The 16,708-nt window shown below is 44.6% G+C and overlaps 2 protein-coding genes across 3 annotated transcripts; both read right to left on the reverse strand.

The window, feature by feature from the left end:
* Positions 1-344: 344 nt before the first annotated feature.
* LOC148884977 (carboxyl-terminal PDZ ligand of neuronal nitric oxide synthase protein) lies at positions 345-11,905 on the reverse strand. 2 transcript variants are annotated; one of them, XM_089019957.1, is made up of 11 exons: positions 11,764-11,904; positions 9,608-9,679; positions 5,703-5,795; positions 5,568-5,626; positions 4,700-4,811; positions 4,499-4,619; positions 4,202-4,347; positions 3,198-3,365; positions 2,462-2,669; positions 2,176-2,374; positions 345-1,598 (listed from the first exon to the last, which is right to left on the reverse strand). In XM_089019957.1, exons 1-11 carry the CDS (start codon positions 11,869-11,871, stop codon positions 1,145-1,147), a joined length of 1,740 nt encoding a protein of 579 aa, XP_088876083.1. In that variant the 5' UTR covers positions 11,872-11,904; the 3' UTR covers positions 345-1,144. The 2 variants fall into 2 exon arrangements, with proteins under 2 accessions (XP_088876083.1, XP_088876084.1); XM_089019958.1 differs by lacking the exon at positions 9,608-9,679 and having other exon boundaries at positions 11,764-11,905.
* A 965-nt stretch (positions 11,906-12,870) lies between these two features.
* cacfd1 (calcium channel flower domain containing 1) lies at positions 12,871-16,563 on the reverse strand. Its single transcript, XM_089019971.1, has 5 exons — positions 16,193-16,563; positions 15,510-15,582; positions 15,264-15,389; positions 14,952-15,059; positions 12,871-14,557 (listed from the first exon to the last, which is right to left on the reverse strand). The coding sequence occupies exons 1-5, from the start codon at positions 16,293-16,295 to the stop codon at positions 14,479-14,481; spliced, it is 489 nt and encodes a 162-aa protein (XP_088876097.1). The 5' UTR covers positions 16,296-16,563; the 3' UTR covers positions 12,871-14,478.
* Between the last annotated feature and the right edge of the window lie 145 nt (positions 16,564-16,708).

Genomic DNA, 16,708 nt, shown 5'->3' on the forward strand with positions numbered 1-16,708 from the left:
TAAACTTCGGGATATTCCTGCTGCTTTCGAGATGACGTAATGATGACGTAAATGCTTCATGCTAGCCGGCAGCTGGGAATCGAGAAAGTTAGCATAGCGAGCTGGAAAGCAAGTTTGTCGAAGTCAATTGTAATCAATTCACGTTTTTAACTGCGGGGATTTAATGAAGTCAGTGTCAGGAGATGAATTATTATTTTTTGTTTCGAACCACGCGCAGTTAACAACTGAACACAGAAAGAAACAAAATGTTCTACTTCTTTCATTAATGTTCCAAAGCAGTGACAGAACAGCAGAGAGCGCCCCCTGCTGTTTTGGAGTGTCGACAGCGTACCAGCACAGTAACATTAATAAACAACATTTATTATGTGTTATCATTATTATTATTATTATTGCTTTATTTTTCACCTCGGCCGAAATTTTACACCTGCAACTTGTCCAATACTACTTTTCCCGTTCACAATCAGTCTTAACATTCTGATATATTTTTTCAGAAGGGGGAAAAAAAGGTCACCTTGTTGATCCTTTTTTTCTTTCTGAAAAATATCAATCTTTTGAGAAAAAAAGTATTGCGATAGAAAAGTCACACATTTTCAGGATTTGTCTGTGAATTTGAGAGCTTCCCCCCAAAAAATTGCAGTTTAAAAAAAGTCATTTTTTTTCCCTTCTGACCTGACTCCTCAAACTACACATTTGATTTTCACTCTGATATTCCAAATTTCATTTGGACTCACGTCCATCGAATGTGCTGACTCTTGCATATTTTTGCTGTTTGTGTAACTTTCTTCGTCCTTCTGTCACTCATCCAACCAACCAGGTGCTTGGCGGGCGTTGTTGCTCCGCCCAAAATTGCTGTGCGATCAATGAGGAACATTAATGCTGACTATAAAAAATGTAAAAAAAAAACAAAACAACATTTCTGGTATGTTGTCAAGCCATACCAATTTCCGAATGAGTGAATTGGGGTGAATGTAGTGCAAAAAAGTGCTCCATGGGCTCCATCGAATCCCTAAAAAATATTTTCAATAGTGTTGATTTTCCTTCTAAAAATACTCAATCTGTTCATGGAGGAATGTGAACAACTGACGGTTGTCTGTGTTGCGCAACAAATGGCGGACAAAAAAACAAAAACGCGAAAGCTGCTCCCTCAACTCCGTTGCGGGACCGAGCGCTCGTCCGGGCAATTTTCCAGAAGCTCGTCATCGGAGAAACTGATGTGAAGGCAGGTATCGTTGACGGGGGACGAGGCGGGCGTCTGGCGTCGGTTCGAGCCTCGTTGACGCGAGTCCACATTGTCCTCCCGCCCGTCGCAAACCGGAGTGGCAAAAGTCCCGCGGTCCCCGAACGCGTTGTCGTCCTGCAAAGGCGAAAAGAGCGACTTGGTGTCGGAGCGCACGCCCGAGTCGTCGCTGCTGAGCGAGTGGAAGTCGGCAGACGAGCGCCAGCCGGGCGGCGCGTCCGGGAAGGAGAAGAGGAGGCTGTTGCGCTCTGGCGGGCTCGGGCCGGCGTCCTGGTTCCAGCCCGGCGACGAGGTCCGGCTGGCTCGCTTTCGGTTCAGGGAGGGAGGAGGAGGCTCCAGCTTTGGAACTGCCGCTTGATACCTGACAAGCAGACATTATGTCACCTTGCGGTATTTGTCAATATTATATTAACATCAATGCTAACTCGCATTTGCCCATGTTAGCGTTATGCTAAAAAAAAAAAAAAGAATACATGACAATCGGTATGACATTGCCGATCTACTTGTGTTGCTGCACCGCTTGTGCTCAAACATCTTTTGCTCACTACTATTGTATTTATTTATTCACCCATTCATTTAATTAATCCCTTTTATTTATTTATTTGTTCATTTATACATTGAATTTATTTATTAATTCATTATGTGTCCACTTCACTTCATTTATTATTTATTTTTGTCCCCCCCTCCAAAAACAACAACAACAAAAACCACCGGGGGGGTGTCCTCTTTGTCATTACTGACATTCTGCGATGCTTCAAGATATGTAATTCGTGACATTTTGGTGACCTTTTATGACCCCTTATGCAAAACTGGCTACGTTTGCATGCATTCATCGCTTGTGGTTCTTGTACAGTTCTTGAGATAGTTATGGTTTGTTTGTTTGTTTGTTTTTATGTGCTGACTGTTTTATGTGAGAATGCGGACGACGGCAATCTTACTTTTCCTCTACGCTGGACGTCCTCCTGCTCGTGACGGGGACCACCTCGTTTGACGCGTCGCCTTGCAAAATATCACCCGCGTGGGCGAAAGAAAGGCTTGGCGGGGAGGGATCGGAGGCGCCCGCGTCCGACCTGGGCGCGGAGGTGATGGTCTGCTTCTTGAGACGGAGGGAGAGCGGCCTGGCCCGAGTGGAAAGCGCTGTCGGACAACAAGCTGACGGTTTTTTAGCTCAACAGGAAACGGTAAGCGAAGGAGCGGCCCGGCCCGGCCCGGCGACTCACTCACCGCATCCGTCGAGCGGCGCCTCTCGCAGCTGAAGCTCCGCCTCTTGGGCGCCGGCGGCTCCGGCGGCCTCCAGCCGCCGGAGCCGCCGCACCAGCAGGGCCAGGTGTTGCAGAAGCTCACGGTTCTGCAGGAGCAGCTGATGCGAGCGCGCCTGCGCCTCCATGCGGGCGGAGCTCTCCGCCGCCATCTGATCCTTCAGCAGTCTCACCTGCCGGCACGCGCAACAACAACAACAACATCGCAATCAGTCTGCAATTTACACCCAACTTCTTGTTGACCGAAATATTCTTTCTGTGCTCAGGGGGGCGCTGTGACCAATATAGAAGTAGTGCCACGGGGTCATTCGGTGCCCCCAAAACAATATTTCTTCTTTTGGCAAAGTTTCAAACAAAACAAGCGCTTTGGTGTCATCGAGGCGAGGTGCCCCTGAACTGTGTTGAAGTCAGCAAAAACTGAACCAGTGCTGCCACCTCGTGGCCGACCGCAGCCACGTCAACAACATCCCTGTGCCCTTCAGAGTAATCTGTCATATATAACTTAACAAATCTTTAACTAAATTCCTTCTTCAGCAAAACATCACAAGATGGCAAGAGAGCTGTGAAAGAAAACAAAGCGACTCCCTCTGCAAGCCCTTCCGATACGGACGATCGGTACCGAGGAGCCACAAGATGGCGCCCAACAGTTGTTTTTGATGTACGTAGTTTGTTTGTTTGTTTGTTGAATTGGTTTCGGTCACCTGAGCGACAGCCACTTGAGTGTGCTGTTGCTGCTGCTGCAGTTGCTGCTGAAGGAGCTGCAAATAGTGACAAGTTGCCAGAGAGCTTCCGGCCGCGGGGGACCCCCACGGGGGGCCGCCAACCTCGTCCTGGGACGGCGCCGTCAACAAGGATTTGCCAGAAAAGTCCTGGACGCACACAAACGGGGAAAACCACATAGAATTATCTTGCTTTCATCGTGCGATTACATATACATTTTGCTGCCTAACAAAAGGACAACATTTGAGCTTGGAAATTAAATGTAATATCATTATTTTGAAAGGTGCTTATAAATGAAATAATTATTTCGATTATTTATTATTCGTAGTACGTAGTTGTATCATCATTCAATGGCCAAAGTTGTTGCACCCACGCTGGCTCGCCGCTAGAGGCCAGTAGAAAACAAATAATAATACATTTAATTTCAAGCGCCTTTCAGAACACTCAAGGACACTACAATAAAAAAAAAAGCAAAAAATAAATAAAAAACATAAATAAAATGATAAATAGAAAATAGAAATTTTGTCTGGTAAAGAAAAATATTGAATAACAATAATACTACTACTAATAATACATTGTATTTAGACGCGGCTTTCAAAATTCTTAAGGACACTTTCCAGTCAGTTTTTCTGTGGGTGAGTAGCGGCAGCCAAATGCGCCAGCGTTCACACAACCCGGAAGTAACTCACTAACTCTACTATAAAATGGCCATCGGCACAATAATATTCAAATAAAGTAAAACTACTCTGTTTGCAGACACTACATGCGCCGACGCCACGATGCAAAGGACAAATGTGTTATTTTTTTAAAAATGGACTCCACCTACAACAAAATGGAGTCAAGGTCAGAAGTCAAAAATAATTATGGAAAGGGTAATAAATGCGGGAACAAAACCTTCAGGGAAAAAAAAGTGAGCCCATGAATAAAAACGACCACCAAAAAATTATGAAAATGTCAAAAATAGGATTCCATGTAAACGTCTCACCATGATGGCGTGTTCCGGTTTGACGACGCTAAGCTCGGCCAGACTGTGCAGAATGTCCCCGACCGTCTTTCCACGTCGCGACGTGGCGGTTGCGGTGTCCTCGTCCTCCTCCTCCTTTAGCTGGGACTGCGTCAGAGTCCTCCGACCTGTTGGCGAGCCAAAGAGCCCGAATGCCATTAGCTCAATGCTAACAAACTATGCAAAGCGCCATAGATTGGCTAACAATTTCTGTCTATTTTTGTGTCAGCCTACAGTTTTGTTTTTTTGAAGAACGCGGGTGAAATTGGACCACCTTACCGCCACGCCCACCGGACTCGTCGGTCGAGTCGTCGCTGGGCCCGTCGGCGTCCCGCGGACCGAGCTTGTGGCACACCTCAAACGCTTGACCCACCGTCCTCACGATGCGAATGGCCTGCGTCTGCACTCAGCGGGACCGCCCGATGGGCCGACGTGAGCCGCGAGTGAGCCGCCAACACGCCGGCCGGCTTTCGACCTCACCTTCTTTTTGGATTTGAAGACGTTGCAGCGGAAGGAATTGCCCGAGCCGTCGTCTCTGGCGATGTAGCTGAAGATCTTTAAATCTTGCGAGTCATGCGAGACGTAGAAAATCCTGCCATGTGTGTGTGTGTGGGGGGGGAGGCCCTTGGTAAACTTTCACAATGTTGCACAATTAAAATCCAAAGAATCAGTACAATCATGGAAAAAAAAGGGACAAAAAAGTCCATTGAAACCAATTTTATCATAATAATAATAATACATTTGAGTTCTAAGCGCCTTTCAAAACTCTCAAGGTCACTTTACAGTCACAGGATCCGCTTTTTCCAGCGGCAGCGTTCACTCAACCCGCAAGTAACTCCAATCGATAGCAAGCTGGCTAAGAGATAGCTAATGATAATAATTATCATAATAATAATAATAATAATAACTACTAGATAGCTAATAGCTAGCAATTAGATAGCTATTACCTAGTGAATAGATTGCGAATAGCTAGCTAGCTATATAGCTAATGGATACAGTAGCTAGCTAATAGCTAGATAGCCAGCTAATAGATTTTCAAGACGTCTTGAAGAGGTCAACTGAAGACGCATAGCTGATGGAATGCCCCCATCTGCTCATTTAATATTAATAATAATACATTTTATTTTCAAACTAGCTTAACTGTAATACTACTACTACTAGTAATAATAATAAAATGTATACATTGTTTTAGATACAAATAAATCTGCAAGAAAACGACATCATTTCAAGAAATGTGTACCCACCAAAGAAAAGGAAAAAGAATGAACCATTTAAAATAAACCGAATCAAAGAAAAAAATAGAAATAAATAAATAAATGAGGGAGGGGGGCATCAAGTAATTGCAAACCTGTAAATGGGGTCGTGCATGATGAGCATCTTGCTCTCATGCCACGTCCATTCTTTCCTCTGCGGGCAGAATTGGGCGTTAGCGCGTTAGCATTAGCCGCGGTTCTCGGTGGCCTCGCGCACGTTGGCGAGTCACCTTCTGTTTCTTGCGCAGCAGCACCTTCACGCCGTCCACCGACACCACCACGTTGACTTTCTTCTTCTTGATGTTCTTGGCCTTGAATTCGTACTGGATGACAAAAGAAAGACACACAAAAAACATTTGAAAATAGCAAAGTGGTGACAATTAGCAGCATTTGGATGACATGAAATGCTTCTTTTTCTCCTTCATTGGATACACCCCCAAAAAGCCTAGATTTGATTCTTGCTACCCCCACCAGCCCTCAAGTGACACTTTTGCCACTTGAATGCAAATTTGTGAGCAGGCATCCAAACCGAGTAAGCCGCTTTGCCAGCCCAGCCGCTGCACCCCGACACTGATTCAAGTCTCAGTCCTCTAAATTATACAGCGGCCCCCCTGGGGAGCTGATGAAACATAGAACAGCTTTGCAGGGACATAATGGGGTACACATGATTTTTTTTTGTACGCTAAATGTCCAAATTGCACGATAATTCCTTTTATGTATTAATTATATTGTCATGCGTTGCAAGGTGGTGGTGGACCCCACAAATGCAGGCAGGAGGGAGGAGCTAAGGTGTATTGGACACATTGTATGAAATAAAGTCAGCAGAAACAAAATCGCCAACAACAAATTCATCCGAACAAAAAGGCCCAAAGTAGCCAACAAAACCATGAATAAAACATGATGAAACAAACTTGACAGGGTGACATATATAAGAATACGTTATTATATGTATGTTTATTTATCAACGTAGCGAGAACACAAAATGAATTTTAATGACAAAAATGACTTTTATAAGGATAAGTTCAGAAAAAAAATTCCAACTCGGAACAGCGCGTCAACGTTTCACGGTACAAAATGTCGCCCGCAGGAAGCTTCTTTATCATTCACACCAGCAAAGTAGGATTTTGCAGCTTCACATCCAAGGTATGAAATGTTAATAATTGCTTTCTTACTCTCTCCCGTGCCATGCCCCCCCTGCCCCACCCGCCACCGCCGCTCAGTGAGTGTTTTGAAATATTCATGGTAGGATGTGTCAGCGTCACGGACGCTGGAACAATTAGAAAGAAGCTCGACATGTCAGCGTGCCACGTCGGATATGCGGCGAGGCGAGGCGATGTGTTTCTTTCGCTTTTTATGGGGTGGGTGTGAGTCAGCGCGAGTGCGAAACCCGCACGTCACTAACGATAAGTGAGCCGCCGTGCCAACGTTGCGCTCGTTTTGTCTCGCCCGATTTCCTTTCGGCGATTGCTGGAGTGCGGCCCGTCGTTTTGGGCTTTGTTTGACTGGAGGTGTTCACTACTGTTTCCAAAGGGCTGTAATTCCTGGAAAACTGGCAACGTTTTTTTGCCTTTTGTCCATGTTAGCGCTTTGTTACTGCTTCAGCTGTTGTTAAAGCGCAATATAAACCAATATGGATGTATTGCATTTTGTACAGCTGCCCTCATTTCAAGCACCTATAACTCCAGACCCATAGCATTTGGGAATGAACTCTTTTTTTTGCTGATAAAAGAAGAGAGTCTAAGGTTTGAATGTTGATGTCGTCCTAACAGTCAATATTCTGTGGGTCCTGCAATTTGAGTGAACGTGACAAAAAAACCCGGCATTGGAGTGGACACCTTTGAGCGGATGGCAACTGATGTGAGTGTTAAGTGTCACCTAAAAATCTCAGATGAAGGCGTGAGAGATGGATGTCACACACACACACACACACACACACACACACACACACACACACACACACACACACACACACACACACACACACACACGTTCATTTGACATGCAAGATGCAAGCAGAAAAATCAATGTTGCCCCGAAGCTTGGTGCATTATTGACAGCGTTGGCATTTAGCAGCAAAGGCGCACAAATAGGAAGCTTTTAATTGCTGCGGGAGGCTTTGCAATTTGCCACATTTTGTGCCACGAGCGAGCGGCCGCGGGCCACCACGCGTCCTTTCAGGGCCACAAAATTTCCGCGGCTTTTCCAGAGCGCACTTTGTCTTTTTTCTTCTTCCAAGTGTGCAAAGAGGCTACAACGGGTGGAATGTTTGGCACGCTAAGGTTGCTCCTTTGTCGCGCCTCTGCAAGCGGCCCTCCTCAAAAGCTTTCTTGAAACCCCCCCATTCCCCTCCCGGGGTGCCCGAGGGACGGCCTGTCCTTTCAAGGCACCCGTCAAAGAAGCACCGAAGCGTGGAAGCCACCCAAGATTTAGTTTACGGTACGGGGGGGGAAGTCGGACTGATTATTGGGAGCCATTTCGTCTGCAGATGAACGTTCAAGTTGCTGCGATAGTCTTTGAAAAGTAGGACGCAACAACTTCTTTGGACTTTGAGAGCAGGCGGGCTTCTTAAGTTCACGCAACCCGGCAAGCTAGGCCAGCGCGGAGCGGGATCTTGCAGAAATTCACCTGTCACGGGTGAAATTCTTTCATTTTTATTTTTAAATCACAGCGGGACTTGCGCGGCGGCATAAATTCCGACTTGATGATTGATTGAGCCGATCTGTTGAAAAACGTCCACTCCGATCGATCGGTTGCTTTGACAACAACCTTCCTGCTCACCCACAGAAAAAAAACCGGATCCTGTGACTGTAAAGTGACCTTGAGAGTTTAGAAAGGCGCTTAGAAATCAAATGGTTTATTATTAGTGTTACTTTGCTGCTGTAAAATGTACGTTTCTCCATTGATCCGATCCCTCAAATGTCAAAGGAATTTCTGGCAAGATTTTGGTAGCCTTCTATTGTCTTCCGTGTTACTGAAGGATGAGCAAAGACGACGACGACGACGACATCCGAGTGGCATATAAAAAGCAGGCATTCAGGTCAGGCTTTCTCCTTGCGCGTCTGAGAGACAAAAGGCTCGTTAACATTCCAAGCTGATCCATCCGCTGCACTTGCTTGCGGACATCTGCCATTAAAGCCAGAAAGAGTGAAAACAATCCCCCTCATTATGGAAAGACCCACCCACCCCCGCCTACTAAAAAAAATAGCCGCTGCGCGCAACATTTAAGTGCATCTAGAACAAAAGGTGCCCCCGACCGCCACTAATCTGCCATCTCATTGTCTGAGACGTGCTAAGATGTTTTGTTGACAAAATTGTGCTCGCTGTCCTCCATTCCGTCATGTGCTCTCAACAAAAAAAGGTGATCCAAGCGGACCGAAGGCTAAAAGAAAAAAAAGCATGACATTCCATGAGAGACTCTTGGCAATCGGAGAAAAAGAGGCCTAAAAAAATCCCATTAGGGTCCAAGGGGAATCGCAAGGAGGGGGAAAGCGCCCATTTGGCCCACAGCTTGCATCTATTCCCGTCCACGCTGAGAAGATAGCCAGCGATGGGCTAAATGGAGGTGGCGCTATTTTGGTGGGGGAAGAGCGAGGGGACGTCTATTTACGTCCTTCCCGTGAATCCGAATGAAAAAACGCGGACGGCGATCAAAGAAAAGTTGTCGCGGCCGAGTGGGGGGCCTCACGCGCCTCTCAAAGGATCAGCGGGGGGCGGCGGCGGCCATTGTGACTCGCCGTGTGAACGGCAGGTGCGCAGCTGAGTTGGCCAATCAGAATCAAAAGGGAACGACGTATTTTGTAACACTAAGGCGCAAAAATGAAGACTTGAATGGCTAATTTAGCTTGTAGCAGACGTGCGCATTCCACCGTGACGTCCCTGATCCGCTGCTGAAACGCCCGTGCACGTTTCGGGTGATAAGCGCAGATTTGGGCCGCCGTTTCTCAATAGGCGGGCTCGCTCGGGCGTACTTAAGATAAGAGCCTTGTCGCGTCAGAGGCTGACTTTGACGACAACGTCAAGCCGCCGGAGCACCGTCTCGAGGGGTGGGAGGAATCGCTGCCCCACCGGGACAGCGACAGCGATAGCGGGAAGTGGTAGCCACGCGCGAGTGCGTCTTATCAGGTCATCTCCTTACCCGGATCCTCCTCATGGCCGCCACGATCTCCGTGCGACTGTTGGGCCGCGAGACGTCCAGGCTCCCCACATACTGAAACACGTGCATCACATTGTATCAATTAGCCATTTTGGCGACAGCCCAAATAAAGACATCCAGACGTTCCTCAACTTATGAACGAGATACGTTCCGAGCGGAATTTGATTGGAAGTTGCTTCCCGTGTTATATTTTGGATGACATTTAGGTTTCAGGCTGACATAAGTAAGTTTAACGCTTGTATAAGTAACCTGCATTGGTTTGTATTGAAAAAGAGATGCTCTATAAAGATATGTACATGTACAAATGGAGAGAATACTACATATGTTACTACCCAAAAAAAGTGTTTGCATGTACCATTGTTCGTAACTGGAATGTTTATAAGTAGGGGACCGTCTGTAAATACAATACAATACAATACAATACAGGTAACATCCGACTGACGACCGGCTCGACTTAGGACCCCCCCCACTTACGACCACAACCTCCAGACCCTATTTTTAAAATGTTAATTCTACGCCTGGCAGCGCAACGCGTGTGACAATTTTAGCCAGCCAGCCAGCATGTCACTCTCGCACAGCAATCGACCGTGTGATGGCACCAGAGGGGGGAGTTTGCCAGTCATTTAACCCCCGAATCTCTATTCCACATTTTGAATGGAAGTTGGATGTTACCTGTACGCTGTAGCACACGTATACATTTGGGGGGTAATCAGTTCTAGCTGAAGTCCGATGAACACTGTGTATTGTTCCTGTACCTCAAGGCTCCATTCTAGTACCCTTCAAATTTAGAGCACAAGAGTATAAAGATGTCGTTGAATTTGAGCAAAATCGTGACTTTGACTGCGTACTTTTTCCTCATCGGAATGTTGAAAATAGTTAAACCGCGTGTTAAAACAATGCTGTGTTGAAGCGCGGCACGATGGCAGCTTGGATGGATGCGAGTGAGTAAAACAAGTAATCCCATCCCATATTGAAAGTACAGCAATTGCAAAGTGTACCCGGGTCCTCTAAAAGCTTAATTCTGTTTTGCTGAGAGCTCAATAATTAATAGCAGAAACACAGAGAGCTGAAAGCATCTTCAAGCAATCTTTTGCCCAGAAAGTCATCTTACCGTGCCGCAAAAAAAAAAAAAAAAAAAAAAAAAAAAAAAAAAAATCCATTTTAAAGCATTGACTTCTGTCACATTTGGGATGAAATTGAACTTTTCAGAGTACAGTAGTTTTATTTATTGAAATGACATATTTCATTTTAATTTCCCCATTGTTTGTTTTTTTTCTGGGGGGGGAGAGACAAAATTAGTAAATGTCATCTGATACTGTTGCATGATATCAAATTGCACATTATTGATTTCTGTCTTTTGGAAGTAAATGCTCTGATTACAAAAAAAAAAAAAAAAAAAACGAATCAGAAAATACCCAGTTTGTACTTCAGTATTTAAACGAGTCATATTCTAAAGGGAAAGAAATGTTAATGAAAGTCAGGAGTGAAACAAACTTATTCTGAAAAAAAATCTAAATAAAAAATAGACTACAAACTAATTTACGCTGAGCGTGTTCATATGAACACAGATAAATTAATTAAAAATTAAAAATCAAAACTGAGTATCAAATACAGTAGGTTCAAATGGAGTATAAAATTAACACTATTTTAATTCTATATAATTAACAATAATTAATGTGGCAAGAAACAACCTTAATGCATTTGAAAATGAACTTATCTGTGTTCATAAATGGGTTAAGAAAGTACAACGGTTTACTCTTTCCTGTACTCATCTGATACTAAGTATTTGAGGATTGTTTTTACTTAATAGAGTACTGACTTTTTTTTTTTGCTTTTGCCTGCGTCATATTACTATTAAAGTAAAAGTACTCTTGCTTTAAGTACAATGTTTGGATACTCTTCCCGCCCGTATTTGACAGTTGAGCACTTGAGCATTTTGTTTTTGCCCAAAATAATGGAGTCGTGATATTCTAAAGCACCACTACTGAAGAAGTTTTGCCTGCCCAGTCTCCTAACCAGAGTCGGGGTTGTTTTTGCAGTGAATATGTGATCGATGGCTTATCCTTTTCACTTAAACACGAGTCGTCTTAAGAAAGAAGCGTTACTTGAGTGCAATTTGGGGTCTGCGGGGTACGTACCTTGGCTTGGAAGGAGATGCCATGCTGGTAAGCTTCGTCGTTGTGCAAAGGAAGCCTGGCGTCCGTCACGTCGTTCACCAGGTCGTAGCGGTTCCTCCGAGCCGGCATGGCGCAACAGCCGAGGCGGGAACCTCAAGAGCGGGGACCGAGTCGGGGCTCCTCCTCGCCCCGGTGGCTACTGAGCATCGCGGTCGCTACGAACCGGAAGGAACCGGGCCAAAGCGTCAATGCGGTGCTCGTAAATTGGGCTGGGTGATGGCGTTGAGGGGGGTCGTTCTGCAAAAACAAGACGAGCAAGGGTGGTCGGTGGCTGGTGGCTGGCTGGCTGGCTGGCTGCTGCACTTGTCTCGGCTTCGCAAAGCAAAGCAGTCAATGGGGCAAAGTCTACCTTCAGTGGGGCGTCACGAGCGGATTTGTTAACGCGAGCACCCTCTGGCGGCCAAACGTGGAGACGCTTGCGGGACACTCAAGTTGCACTTTCGAGCGTCACAACTTGATGACGTCGGAAAAAGAACAAACTCGACTTGACGTTTCGAAATATATTTTAAATAAGTGTATTCAAATACAGTAACGTCCCGGTTATATCGATACTATTTCTATGCACGCGTGGAGAAAATTACATGCAAACAGGGTCGGATATATCGATAGTCCCGGTTACATCGATATTTTTTCGGAGTCCCTTGAATATCGATATAACGTCGGAGTCCCTTGAATATCGATATAACGAGACTTTACTGTACTTAAATAATGAAGCATCATTTTTGAAACTGAATGTTATCAACGTTGGGAAAAAACTATAGATGGACTGTATATTTTAATTGACGAATATGCAGTGAGTGGCAAGCAAGTAACCGGCAGAAAAAAATATCCTGTGACTGTAAAGTGTCCTTGAGCGTTTTGAAAGGCGCTTAAAACAAACGTATGATCATAAATAGTGCAGCGAGTGATTAAACAGAGAGGAAAGTGGTTTGGGGGCAAGTTCTTAAAGTCGGAACGGTGAAATTGTGGCTGGAAGCAGAACGCTTACCTGGGCGTCCGTGTTGGCCAACCCACCTGCGGAAGTCCCGGATGAGACCAATCGGACACTGAATGGTCATCAACAAAAAAATGGCAAAAAACTGTCAAGGGCCAAACATAATGACTGAGGAAGTAACCAGGACATCGATTTTACCACCTTTACTCAGCACTTGAGTCACTTTTAATTCAATTGAAACGATTAGTTACATTCTTATTTGGAATAGTCGATTTTCACACGGACTCGTTTTATTTTCCAAGTAACAGTCATCACTCTTGAGCGTGATATTTAAAAGTTCAGAAATATGGCCATACTAATGAATGCCAAGGCGTCTGTTGTTGGTGAAATAAAAGAGCGACAGCAGTTCCGCAGTCGCACAATTGTTTGATTGATCAATAAGAGCACACAATGTCCGTACGGCCCAGATTTGAAAACAACAGTAAAGTTTTCATGTTGTTTTGTTACAACTGCATGAAAGATGGCTTAACGATGAGCGTGTGCGCGCGTCCTGCTGCCCGCCTTACCCGAGAGCCGAAGGAGACGTTAGCTGACAACAAAATTGCTGCTACGTTGTAAACAAAAACAAAGATACATTGCAAACACACGTTAAACATAATCAATTAGTCCCTTTTTAACATCTTTGTAAAATAGTATTTTCTCAAATACTGGCATGCAACCCTTTTTAGGAGTGAATAGTCAGTCCATTTGAAGAGAAGCTAACCTTTAGTAGTCTCACAATGGAGAAATTCCCAATTCACAGCAGCAAAGTTATGAAAGGGAGAAGAAAGGAAAAGAAAAAGTCCAACATTATGAATTCTTAAATGTGGCATCTCAAATAAACGTCGAACCCACCCAAATAAGTTTCCAATGGCCACGATTCGCAGTAAACTTGCTGAGCAGCTGATATCCCGGTCAGTTAAACCCTCCACTCTGATTGGTTGATGCTCACGCCACTCTAACAAAAAGGGTCCCGCCTTTACACACAGTCAGGGTTACTCGAGTCGACCAAGATGGCCGCAAGTGAACAAAAATAATCGCTTCGATGCACATTATTGTTGACTCACATTTACTCTGATTCATCAATATGATAATGGCGAGGATATTTGGAATGTTTAAACTTTTTTACACTAGGCCAAAGACAATTCATGAATATGTGACCCTGAAATAGATGCCCGGGAAACCTCGACGGTCGACTTGATAAATGTCCCTTCGGCGCTATGATGGGAAAGTCATTTTTCATTGCGCTAAAACTCCCAAGCCAGTAAAAGTTGTGCTAGTTAACATCAATAACGGAAATAATCAATAAAACCGTTTGAATTTTTGAAGTTAAGAAAAACAATTATAAAATATAAATACATTCCAAGTTGTGGGTCAGGAAAGGCTGAAAAATAAATCTTGTCACGTTAAGTACATCATACAATCGATACGGCAACACGGTTAAGGTCCTGAAAGGGAGCAATCGCAAAATGGACGCCCTACTTCTGAGTTCAGGGCTTCAACACCCAACAAGCAAGCGGCCAAGAGAAGGCAAACCATAAAAGGAACCATTACAAATATATAGATATATATATATATATATACACACACACGTTCACACAACAAAAATAAATAACTGAATAATTACAAGCGGGAGATCTTGAGTGCGTCGCCGACCAGGCAGGAGGAGCAAGGAGGAACGGGAACAGGGCGACCGGTTGGTTTCACTCCGCGGCGCCGCTCATTTTCTCCTCGTCGGCTTGCTTGTGATGCTGCAGACGGGCGTACGTCACCGCGTCCCCCCTGATAGGTGAGTGGCCATTAAGGTGTTAGCATTAGCGCGGGACCGGGATGGAGTTTGTTTAGCGGCCCCCGTCAGGATGGTAGTCAATATGGAATCGGACAAGTGTTGTAAACACAGCCAACCAACGAGAGGCCGTCCGTCTCAGACCAAACCAGGGATGTGTGAATAATCAGTTTTCAGCCAAAAACAAAATAAATAAACATTGAATGAGTGACCAAAACTGCCACATATTAAATATAAACGCAGATGAGTGTATTCGATTAAGAAAAGGAAAATAAGCCTTTTTAAAATGAGAGTCGGCCGCTAGTTAGTGGGTGTTTGACAGACACAGAGACGGTTACACCTTTTTTTGGGTGAAAAAAAAAAGAAGAAAATAAATAAGAGTGCTCTTACTTTTTCCCAAGAGATGCCAAGCCATACAAGACCCCGGTGGCGAAGGCGATGGCGTTCCCAAATAGCGTGGTGAAGGAAAAACTCAGGAAGATGGGGAACATCGCCATCCTGAACTCAAAACAAGTCACTCGCTAAATTTGGCTCATCGTTTGACCACCATGCACAAATAACATTAACAATAACAGCAACAACAATAATAATAATATTGAAATGTCAATCTGTTCGGTCACCAAGCTAAGACCTTATATTAAATTGATATTCCCCAATGAAATTAATCAGAATTTGTCTTTTTAAACAAAACCAAGGCCTCACCCGCAGTAGAAGAAAGATTTCTGCCAGGGCCGGAAACGGTCAGCGCGCGCCGCCACGGCGTTAGCGAACTCGATGAACTGGCAGCAGAAGGGCACCTCGCATAGAAACAACACAAAGGCGTTCAACCTGGACGCAGGAGCGCATTAACAATGGAATCTCAATTCTGACACAAAATGTTCTTCGGAGCTCTTACGGGTTAAATGAAACAGTAGAGATACATTGTAAACATGAAATATAAAGACTTACACCATCCACACTCCGGCGGCGATGTTTAAAGGGTTTACAGTGACACAGTTCCATACTCCTGCGATGGCACAGGCTACCAAAAAAAATAAAGCACAAAAAATGATACACCCACACACACACAACAAAAAAAACATCTAAATAACACAATAATGTCAATAAAAACACGTTGCCGTGACATGTTGACTGACACTCCATGCACTTATTTCCACTCTGGTTAATTATTTAGAGCTGATGGAATATGCAGCTGTGGTTCGTGTGACACAGGCACTTTTGAAGTCTCCGGTGTCAAGTGTTGCTGATGATGCTTTTTTTTTCGTTCTCTGCTCGTCCAGGTGGGGCCCAAACAGCGGTTGGATAGGCTACTGCAAGTGGGCAATGCCTTTTACTTGAGTTGTATGTATGTCATCGCTATATCAAGTGGATCCCCTATTATTCAGGTGGGGATGTGACCCTGAATAATAGGGGTCGACTTTAGCAAAAATCCCACTATAATTGACCCTGATTCAAATGCACTGAAAAGTATCGATTTTCCATGAAGAATAGTGGTTGAGTGACCGCCTCCCCAATCGTATAAACATTAAAAGTTATATAAAACAGCATGTCGCGTACAAATTGTATTTGTTTACGAGCCAAACAAGCGTGACGTTAAAAACAAGATAATTTTTAAAAAGCAATCAACTTACATATTCCTCCCAGCACACCGGCTATTTTGCAAAGCCACCGGTACCACCACGTCATGCCATCGTCCTCCGGAGGGGAGCTTTTGTGGGTCTCCTCGGAGTTCATCCTTTCGATCCAAAGCTACCGCGAATGTGGATTTCGACGATAGGCGCAGTCGCCAGTCGGACTGTGGAGCCGAAAAGGAGACGGCGGTTGCTAACAGCTAATGCTAACAAGCGCCGACCAAAACATAGACGTCAGTTCCGACTTTCTCTTGAAAAGTAAATCGAAACGAACGATTGAATCGTGACAATATATATAATTTGCACTAATAAAATCAGATACGACAATAAAATATAAGGCTAGTTTCAGCGGAAGCTACGGTTTCTTGTTCCGGTTTCCTGCAACCGCAGTGCATCATGGGTAGACATTCCAAGTCAGTTATATCGCACTTCACTATCAGCAGATTCGTGTTATTTCGGGTAATTGTGCCTAATAAAAATAGAAATTGCACGTGCGCACTTAATTTACATAGAAAA

This window comes from Hippocampus bargibanti, linkage group LG18 (genome assembly GCF_051943395.1).
Source record: "Hippocampus bargibanti isolate YZ-2025 linkage group LG18, ASM5194339v1, whole genome shotgun sequence".
In the NCBI taxonomy this organism is placed as follows: Eukaryota; Metazoa; Chordata; class Actinopteri; order Syngnathiformes; family Syngnathidae; genus Hippocampus; species Hippocampus bargibanti.

Coding starts and splice junctions, on each gene's coding strand:
- LOC148884977 (XM_089019957.1), bottom strand. CDS start 11,871: ATGCCGGCTCGGAGGAACCGCTACGACCTGGTGAACGACGTGACGGAC. Junction 5,796..9,607: donor CGGCCATGAGGAGGATCCGG/GTAAGGAGATGA, acceptor TTTGTCATCCAG/TACGAATTCAAGGCCAAGAA. Junction 1,599..2,175: donor ACGTCCAGCGTAGAGGAAAA/GTAAGATTGCCG, acceptor TCTGCTTGTCAG/GTATCAAGCGGCAGTTCCAA.
- cacfd1 (XM_089019971.1), bottom strand. CDS start 16,295: ATGAACTCCGAGGAGACCCACAAAAGCTCCCCTCCGGAGGACGATGGC. Junction 15,390..15,509: donor GCCGCCGGAGTGTGGATGGT/GTAAGTCTTTAT, acceptor TCCTGCGTCCAG/GTTGAACGCCTTTGTGTTGT. Junction 15,060..15,263: donor AAATCTTTCTTCTACTGCGG/GTGAGGCCTTGG, acceptor TTTTGAGTTCAG/GATGGCGATGTTCCCCATCT.